General features: G+C 40.7%; 2 protein-coding genes across 3 annotated transcripts; both read left to right on the top strand.

The window, feature by feature from the left end:
* The first annotated feature begins 188 nt into the window (after positions 1-188).
* On the top strand, positions 189-1,462 carry Prosalpha4 (proteasome alpha4 subunit). Its single transcript, XM_017143071.3, has 3 exons — positions 189-404; positions 464-693; positions 750-1,462. The coding sequence occupies exons 1-3, from the start codon at positions 303-305 to the stop codon at positions 1,165-1,167; spliced, it is 750 nt and encodes a 249-aa protein (XP_016998560.1). The 5' UTR covers positions 189-302; the 3' UTR covers positions 1,168-1,462.
* An 843-nt stretch (positions 1,463-2,305) lies between these two features.
* eas (ethanolamine kinase 1) lies at positions 2,306-9,435 on the top strand. 2 transcript variants are annotated; one of them, XM_017143113.3, is made up of 5 exons: positions 2,306-2,485; positions 5,000-5,372; positions 7,453-8,006; positions 8,071-8,520; positions 9,022-9,435. In XM_017143113.3, the coding sequence occupies exons 2-5, from the start codon at positions 5,001-5,003 to the stop codon at positions 9,101-9,103; spliced, it is 1,458 nt and encodes a 485-aa protein (XP_016998602.2). In that variant the 5' UTR covers positions 2,306-2,485; position 5,000; the 3' UTR covers positions 9,104-9,435. The 2 variants fall into 2 exon arrangements, with proteins under 2 accessions (XP_016998602.2, XP_016998603.2); XM_017143114.3 differs by lacking the exon at positions 2,306-2,485 and adding an exon at positions 2,535-2,553.
* Positions 9,436-9,711: the final 276 nt, after the last annotated feature.

Genomic DNA, 9,711 nt, shown 5'->3' with positions numbered 1-9,711 from the left:
CTAGAAAAACGACTACGTACATTATTTGATGACTAAGTAAGTACTATAATTTATTAATATGTATTTCGTTTTTTAAAGAATTAATACGATACTTCCCGTGACTTTCCGACGATAGCCGAGTCACGATATCTCGTGACAGCCCGAAGCGGTATTATTTTGGTATTTTTGGACGCACTCGTGCTGCGGTCACACCCGGCATTGCCTCAAAAAAGCATCATCATTGCCTGCGCTGCGAAGACTGAAAGGGAGCCGAAAAGCTAAAGTATTCCGCCAATACCTCTGCTGTTGAACCGAACGCAAAGATGTCCTCGCGCTACGATCGAGCTGTAACCATATTCTCGCCGGACGGCCACCTCCTGCAGGTCGAGTACGCCCAGGAGGCCGTTCGCAAGGGATCCACAGCGGTAAGTACGAGATTTTGCACGCAAACAATCCAATCCCAAACTTGCAACGACTTGTCTAGGTTGGAGTACGCGGCGCCAACTGCGTGGTCCTCGGCGTGGAGAAGAAGTCGGTGGCCAAGCTGCAGGAGGATCGCACGGTGCGCAAGATCTGCATGCTCGACCACCACGTTGTGATGGCCTTTGCCGGCCTCACCGCCGATGCCCGCATCCTCATAAATCGCGCCCAGGTGGAGTGCCAGAGCCATCGCCTGAATGTCGAGGATCCGGTGACCCTCGAGTACATAACCAGGTAAGAATTTGGATTCGAATTCCAGCAGTATCTCTACAACATTCTATATATTGCAGATACATTGCCCAGCTGAAGCAAAAGTACACGCAGAGCAATGGCCGCCGTCCCTTTGGCATTTCCTGCCTGATCGGCGGCTTCGATGCCGATGGCTCTGCCCACCTCTTCCAGACCGAACCGTCCGGCATTTTCTACGAGTACAAGGCCAACGCCACCGGCCGTTCGGCGAAGGTGGTGCGCGAGTTCTTCGAGAAGGCCTACAAGGAGGAGGACGTGGCCACCGAGCGCGGCGCCGTCAAGCTGGCCATTCGCGCCCTCCTGGAGGTCGCCCAGTCCGGTCAGAACAATCTCGAGGTGGCCATCATGGAGAACGGCATGCCGCTGAAGATGCTGGACAGCAAGGTGATTGCCGAGTACGTTAAGATCATCGAGAAGGAGAAGGAGGAGGAGCTCGAGAAGAAGAAACAGAAGAAGTAACATCCAGCGCTTCTTCTGCGGTGGAAGGCCTTCGCTTTGAAATGTTTTCCAAGTCGATCCGGCGACACAATTGTATTTGGGTTGCCCACACATTATGTCTGCTCAGGGCGGCAGATCGAGATCGAGTCTTGGAAAACGCTTCAAATCCCAGCTTCGGTTGCCCGAATGCACTCGCTTTTTTTTAATTACCCCTTTTCTATTCTTCGAAACTTTGTATAACGGTATGAAACTAATTGATTTGTATAAAATACATGCGTCATCATACATTAAACGGAATTTCTGTTGGACCCTTGAACTTTATTCTTGTTAGTAGGGATTTAACTATGATAATTAGAAAGGATCCTGGGTTATGCTCTTCTAGATGGAATTTCTATTGATTTCATGAATTGCAGAAAATTTTAAAGGTTGTTTTAGGTACAATATTTAACAAATGAATGGGTTGAATACATGACTACGCATTTTAGGGACACCCATTGCAGCCCTAAAATAGTAAGGCATATTTAAAACTTACATTTTAAATTAAAGAGACATTTAAAATTGGCGGGCTTTCGTTAATAACTCTAAAATTAAGAAATAACAAAGGTTTATATTCTAATAAAATGGTATTGCATTATTTATATATTTAAGGGTTAAATTAGCCTTGTTAGGTGTTTTCTAATGATTTCTGGTTCTACAAATCAAGCTTTCGCCTAGAATTATTGTAACTACCGAATGTCTGGCAACACTGTCATTGACCGACTTTTCCGTTTACACGATTTTCGGGAATATCACATTATAGGATACTTTTGTGGCAATTAATGTATTATTTAAGGAATCATTTTTTAACAAAGTCGGCAAGCTGAAGAAAGGGTTAAGGAAAAGCATAAATACCGGTCTGACAATCTGGCAGCACTGTTTTGCCGATGTTTTGCCATCTCTAGAAGATCCCACTATGGTTTTATACGATGTTTTCTCTCAGAAATGTGAAGATTTAACGTTTATCCAAGCAAACCACGTTGCATCTTAAAATTTCTGTTAGAAAATTCCTATAAATTAGTGATCCAGAACCGCCGATAGCCCCCACCAAACATCGATAGTTCACAAGCACAATCGATGTTTCCTTCGATGTTCCCGACCACTGCCACTCTCACCTCTGGCTCGTCAGCTATATCCCAAGTCGGAACGAATCGAATCGCTTACATCGCCCGCCGTCGTTCGTCGCCCAGTCAAATTTGTGTGTTGCGCCAATTTCAGCGGGGGCCAAAATCAATAATCTGGTTGTGTGATTTTCGCGGCTTTTTTTTTGTGTTTTCTTTTAAAAAACAATCAATACCCGAAGGTAACGTGTGTAGACAACTAACAATTCATCTCAGTGTGCGTTTGCATTCGTTGACGCTTGACATATTGGTACACATTTTATTATTATTTTACCTTGTTTGTCGTTTTCGAAAAATCAAAATCAAAAAAATTGCATGCGAACACGAATTCTGAATGGAGTTGAATAGGAATCGTAATCGGAATCTCTGAATCAGAACCGCCGAAAACTTTCTCGCACCGGGTTCTCGAAAAAAGGATTGTAGGTAGATTGTGGGTGTTGAGGGGAGGGGTGGGGTCGTGATAAAGGGGGGTTCTTAACCCAGAACGCGCCTAAGGCCTACTTACACGAAAGGAGTTTGGCGATTTTAATAGCCTAAAGGGGTAATCATGAACTAAATTGGGTTAACTATGTTCCGGCCTTATAGCCGATGTGCCAGTTACAAACCTCGAGGGGTTTCGAGCGCCATCTAGGTCCTGCCAAAAACTTAACTCGTGCAAAGGGGCCTTAATATGCACACACATGCAGCTCATCCGCTTGCACGCACATATTGCCCGTGTGTGTGTAAACTTTAAACAGATTTTTGGCCTGGCCAAAGAACACAAAAAATATAACACAAAAGTGCGAAGAGGAAAAGATGTTAATATTTAAAAAACACAACCGAAACGAAACGAAAACGAAGCGAATGTCGCGTGCAAACGACCCGCCCACCTGTCTCTTTACGCCCCGGTTTTTCACCTGAGTTCCGATCGCACACACTTATTTACATACCGCATTATATGTGTGTACATATGTACGTACGTTTGGATTGCTCAACACATGATTTCCGTGGAGTACATGTATTCATACAGTACATATTCACAAGATTAGCATTTAACGCCCTATTTATTTGCGCCAGGGTGTGTGGGTGCATTCCCTTGCTCCAGGAGCGGGTTCCAGGGGGGTGGGTTGATTCAGGGGGTTAAAGTTTCCATATATATAATTATAAATTATAATCAATATACGATAAAAACTCATTTTCATTACCATTTCACTTGAAGAGTTCTGACCCCCTCTAGTGGCGCCCCTGCCCTCAAAGACGTTGGCTTAACACTCGACGATCTTATTGACTAATTTCGACCCCTTTCGCCTTATCCCTCACATATGTACGTATGTCGTCTGTTCACCTCTTTCGTTACCCCTTCCTTACGCACCTTCGTGTACTCGCGGTACACACGTTTACGTGTACTTTTTAAACGCATTTACAGTAGAGGATAGAATTATAGAACTGATAATATTTAATTATCATTAACTATGAAATTAGTCCTTCCATCCCATCTAGTTCCCCCTTCGGGCATTACTTGTTTAAAATTTTTTTATTTTTAATAAAAATAATTAATACAAAAATACTTAATACATTTTTTTGGCAAGGTTTATATAAACCTAATAATAGATGTCCATATATTATTAAATTTGTATTTACAATGCAAAGGGATTCTGAATTGTTTTCATCCAATATAATAAAACGAACTTAATCACCTTATTTCACCAAAAGTGCAGTAAAAGATAATTTCTAAATAAACATTTTCGATATAAGGTCTTCTTTGATATGGTCGAAAGCCAAGACAAGATGATGGATCTAGTCAGTAGATAAAGTCAACGATAAAGTCTAAAAATATGGTAATCAAAAACCGCCCATCACATATACGCACTGCATACATATTCGGAACAATTGCATGCATTTGTAATTTAGCATTTTTTAGTTATTAACTATTATATTTGTTAATGATAAATAAAGAGGGTATACTATTAGCAGTGATAACATGTTTACTATATACCTTTAATTGACATCAAAAACTTCCTATATCAAAAAACAAACCTGTTAGCGAGCGATAGTCAGACATTCAAGGCCCAACATTTATTATATATAGTAAACTTCTATTAACAATTATTTGCTTGCAAAGTGACCGGAAACAAGCAGTTTGTCATATTTTGGAGCTTAGAAATGTGATCGTTGCCTCATTAAGTTTGTACCACCGGTAATTACTATCAAAAAAGTTTTATATTTGAAATAAATATTAAAACCACTACTATTTATTTAACAACTGCATTAAATAGATAGTTTAAATAGATAGTTTATATTAAGAGTTAAGGATAAGTGATGAATGAATGTGACTTAACAAGAAGAGTGCAAGGGTTTTGCTCCTTGTGGGTGGGCCTTTTGGGCTTTGGGTGCATCAGCTCATTCTAGATCTACTGACTGGGTGCGGTCTTCTCCATCTCCACCTCCACCCTAACATCTCCATCCAAAACTCTGGTTTCGGTGCGCATGAGTGAGAGGACATGGGCGTAGTATACTTACTGGATGTGGGTTGGGCTTTCCGATTTCGGTTTTCGGTTGGTTTTGCATTCGAATTAGTTTTAAACGCTACATACTACCTACTACCTACTACTTTCTACCTACTAGCTACTCATTATACTTGCTGTTGTTGTTATTGTCGTTCTATGTGTATGACCCGACCTCTGACACTTTCGTATTTCACATATATAATACAATAGAATGGGCACAGAAACCAAGAGCAACAGTTACACAGGACAGATTTCAACAAGTGGCGGCAACCCCAAAGTGATGAAAGATTCTTTATCCTTAGTTCGTCAGACGGTCAATCAGCAATCGCAATCGAACCAGGTCCAGAACCAATTGAATTCGAATTCAAATTCAAATACAAATATAAATACAAATACCCAAAGCGAGCACGAAAACGAACTGAATACGAGTGATATTCGACAAAAGCAGGAGGATAAATCAAGAAAAGAGGCGATTGTACCCTTTGTCCCCATATTTGTTGAAGAGGCTGACGTGATCCAAGGGGCCAAGGAACTGTTGAAGGTTATTCGACCTACCTGGGACCTCAGCCACGTCGAGTTTAAGGTAAAGTAAAGCTCATCAACAAAAGAAATCACTCCCTCCCCCATACAATATCATTTAAAACAAACTTTTTTTTATTTTTTTGAACAAAAAAAATCCAAACCATCAATGTCATATATTCTCTACTCCATCAGATCAGGGAGATCGTTATCCGGCCCAAAATGATGATGATGACGATGATGTATGTTTCCTTATCATTTATTACGATCACTAACTGGTGTGCGGAACGGGGGATAGTAGTTGCTAACACCGTTTGAACACAGGGTTATTGCACAACCAACCTTCCCATAGTAATTATATAATATATACGCGCCGTGCTGCTGCCTTGATAATTGTAAATAGACTTTGTTATATCAATGGAGAGACCCATGGGATTGTTATTCGAAATTAACATTATTCGCAGTGGTGTGTGGTGTTGGTGTGTTGTTGTTAGGACTGCGAGAGTTTCGAATTCTGAGTGCCGATATTGAGACACTGAGACGCAGTAGAAACCAGTTTGCTAATCTATAGCCCTCGACTCCGGTGGAAATAATTGTTCCCTGGAAAAGGAAGGGGTAATCGAAGGGGTGGAAGGGGCAGAAGTAGAAGAAATAGGCCTTCGTGCCAATTAGTTAGTTAGGAGGTTCTAATGAAATCGCACGACTGTATCGCCAGCAGGTGCATTGACTCGACTGTTTTTTTAGTTTTCAGTTTATAGTTACGGATGATCCAGAAACTGATACCGTACGGCTGGGTTGTTTTTTCCTTTTTAAGGGGCCTGATTTTGTTTGTCCCGATTTGATAATGGAACGCATGTTGAGTTAGTGGAAAATATATAGCCTTAAACAATTTTTTAATCACTTTTTCTCTCGAAATGGGGCGTTCTTGCCTTATCGGAACCCACAACGTACGCCTTGACCCCACTATCTGTAGAGTACTGTATACTTCACTGTATGCCATGACGTCTAATTGGTGTACACAGCTTGTACGTTCGTTACTTATCATTATCATTATCATTATCAGGGTTTAACAGCTCCAGTTGGAATTGTTGAGCGCTGAATCTTGGGCCAAGAAATGTGGTTCATCTTTCAAGCTATTCCAAATGATAATGGAATATGTTATAACACCCTCTTTTTTATAGTGAAAGGATATGCATACTACCAGATTTCTTTTTGGTGCCAGTCAGTCGTTCTCCCTATCATAAAAGCGACAAGGCTGTAGTAAAATTCCCCTACTCTGATAAATACTTGTTGAGGAAAGCGAAAACTGAGTTGATTCATCATGGACCATGACGTCAGTTTTATTAGAATCAGATTTTATTTTCGTAATAACTGCAAGATGTACAAATTTTTCTGTTCTGTTAAATCCATGTGCTCGGCTTTTCTTAGTTAAATATTTCAAGTAGCACCCCTACTACAATCTTAAGTGAATTAAAAAAGTTCGAAAACAGGCAAAGGTTGATAACTCAGAACTACTGATTATGATTTATTACAGTTTCATAAGATATTGCCAATTGTGTGGTTAACTAAACTCAATAGTTTTCTTAGATTAAAGGGATTATAAGTGAATTTATACCTTTGGCCCTGAAGCCACCTTGTTTTTTCTTTTTATTCATACAATGTACGTACTTTGAATATTGTGAATGCTGAATTGTTTAATATTCCATTATCTTATCGGTGTCTGTGTTTTTTATACGTATGTTTCAATACGAAGGGGGTCTTTCGGAGACGCTTAGCACGCAAATAGCTGGTGTCAAAAAGTTTATCACCCATGTGCTTCCATACATTTATATAAAAGTACGAAAACGAGGCATGTGGAGTCGATAAGAAAGGTGCCCCCTAAGCCCCTTACTGTAGCTCTTGAGCCTCGGCTTAATGAATGAATGAATTCTTGAAATAGTTCCATTGAATGCTACTAATAAACCTAGCCACCTTTCTACAGCAATTGGTAATAGGTGATGCAACACAACTTTCACGCACCTAACTAGTAATCATTAGTCCTAACTGAAGCACCTAACCCATCCATAATCCAGAATCCATCATCCATCTATAACCATAACTATAAGTAACACTTCATAACGAGGCTATATCTTTGCTAATTCTAGAGTTTTACCGATGGAATCACAAACAAACTGGTCGGATGTTTCCACAAAGAAATTTCTAAATTGAGAGATGAGAACGGCGGATCGTATCTACCTATCAAGTCCGAGGATCCAGTCATCATCGAGAAGGTCGACGATGAGTTGTTCACAGACCAAAATCAGACGACTGACGACGACGGGGCACTTGTACAGTACTCCGATAACGTAGTGCTGGTGAGGATATATGGCAACAAGACGGACCTACTGATAGATCGCAAGGCGGAGACCCAGAACTTTCTACTATTGCATACGTACGGCCTGGCACCGTCGCTGTATGCGACTTTTAAGAACGGTCTCGTCTACGAATACGTACCTGGAACCACCCTGAATACGGACAGTGTGCTCTGTCCAGAGATTTGGCCCCTGGTGGCCCGTCGCATGGCCGAGATGCATCGCAAGGTGAGGAAGCACGGGGAAAGTTCGGCGACGGTTAAACCAATGCCGATGATTTGGAAGAAGACGCAGAGCTTTCTCGATTTAGTACCTGAACGTTTTAGTGATGCTGAAAAACACAAAAGGTATGCCTTCTCTTTGTTCTGAATATAAAGCAAACGATTTAATCCCCCTGTGCTTATTTTGCAGAGTGAAAGAAACGTTTCTACCTATCGGCCGCCTGCGCGAGGAGTTCAACAAGCTATACGAATACCTTGAGGCTCTGAACAGTCCGATTGTCTTCTCCCACAACGACCTTCTGCTGGGCAATGTCATCTACACGCAGAGCCTGAACACGGTCAACTTCATCGACTACGAGTATGCCGACTACAATTTCCAGGCCTTCGACATTGGCAATCACTTTGCGGAGATGTGCGGCGTGGATGAGGTCGACTATTCGCGCTACCCGAAGCGCGAGTTCCAGCTCCAGTGGCTGAGGGTCTATCTGGAGGAGTACCTGCAGCGCAGCCACATTCAGACGGAGGAGGTCGAGCTGCTGTACGTCCAGGTCAATCAGTTTGCGCTGGCATCGCATATCTTCTGGACGGTGTGGTCCCTGCTGCAAGCCGAGCATTCCACCATCGATTTTGACTACGTTGGGTATGTGCCACTCAAAGGCGGGGGACTAGATGTAAAAGGCCTCTTTGCATATCACTTAGAACCCTATTAATTAAATCTTCATGTGTCTCAGGAATTGGTAGATAGTTTTACTGAACTGAACCTCATCATAGGATATACATATATGTTTAAACAAATGTAAATACATACGTAAGCATCACTATTAGAACTTTGACGTTTATGCGGACAGAAAGATATATGGCTACACTTTTGAGGGTCGAAGATATCATTTGAGGGGTTTGAAAACAATCTCTTTGACCCAGAAAGATATGATATAAAATTCTTGAAAAAAAACGTAAATTCTGAAATAATGTCGATTTGTTTTTTGTTCATATAATATAAATATAATGTTGTTTTCAAGCAGCCGAAGAATGATTTAAATCGACCTTACGATTCCCTTTACCTTATATTCCCAATCCTCCAATATTCATTACCAATAAATACTAATGATTCGTAACTTTCATTCCCTTTCTTCCCATTTAGCTATGCATTTCTTCGTTACAATGAATACTTGGCCCGAAAGGTGGAGTTTTTGTCATTGACTGCAGCAAAGAACAATAAGTGAAGTGATTTCTCACTCCCGGCCGGCCACTCACCGCATTGGGAGTAACTAAATTATGATGTGCCCAGTGATATATGTATAAACTAAGGCTGGAACGGGTGTCAATGTTATACATATGTATATATATAACGTGTGTTCAGAAATCAGAAACAAAACCTAAATTAGTGTCGTGTTCGTGCCAGCCTTAGTGTATGTACAGTGCTCACTCGAGACAGTGGACTATTGAAGAAACCGAAAACCGAGGGTGTGCACTGAATCGAATTTGTTCACTATAACGAATCACAGAAAAAAAAAATAATAAACATATTTTTAAACAACACGTTTTCCAAAAAGAATTCTTCGTTTTTTTTTTTAAATTAAACAATCATTTTTAAAGTTTCCTGAATAAATTGTTCACTCTTACTATAAAAGTTCACATAACCGAGTGTTCACTCTTAAGAGAGGGCACTGTATATATAAAGAATTTGTATATGTTCTTTAATTTGTATAAATTGATATTTTGTAGTCATAAATAAAGCGAAGGTATGTACTTTAAAATATAAACACTATCGATCATTTTAATGGATTACTGATTACTGATAGCGGGAGCTTATCGCAAATAAATGGGGAAT

The sequence above is a fragment of the Drosophila takahashii genome, chromosome X, assembly GCF_030179915.1.
Source record: "Drosophila takahashii strain IR98-3 E-12201 chromosome X, DtakHiC1v2, whole genome shotgun sequence".
Taxonomy (NCBI): Eukaryota; Metazoa; Arthropoda; class Insecta; order Diptera; family Drosophilidae; genus Drosophila; species Drosophila takahashii.
The sequence above is the reverse complement of the archived record's forward strand: the minus strand, read 5'-3'. Positions and strand labels throughout refer to the sequence as shown.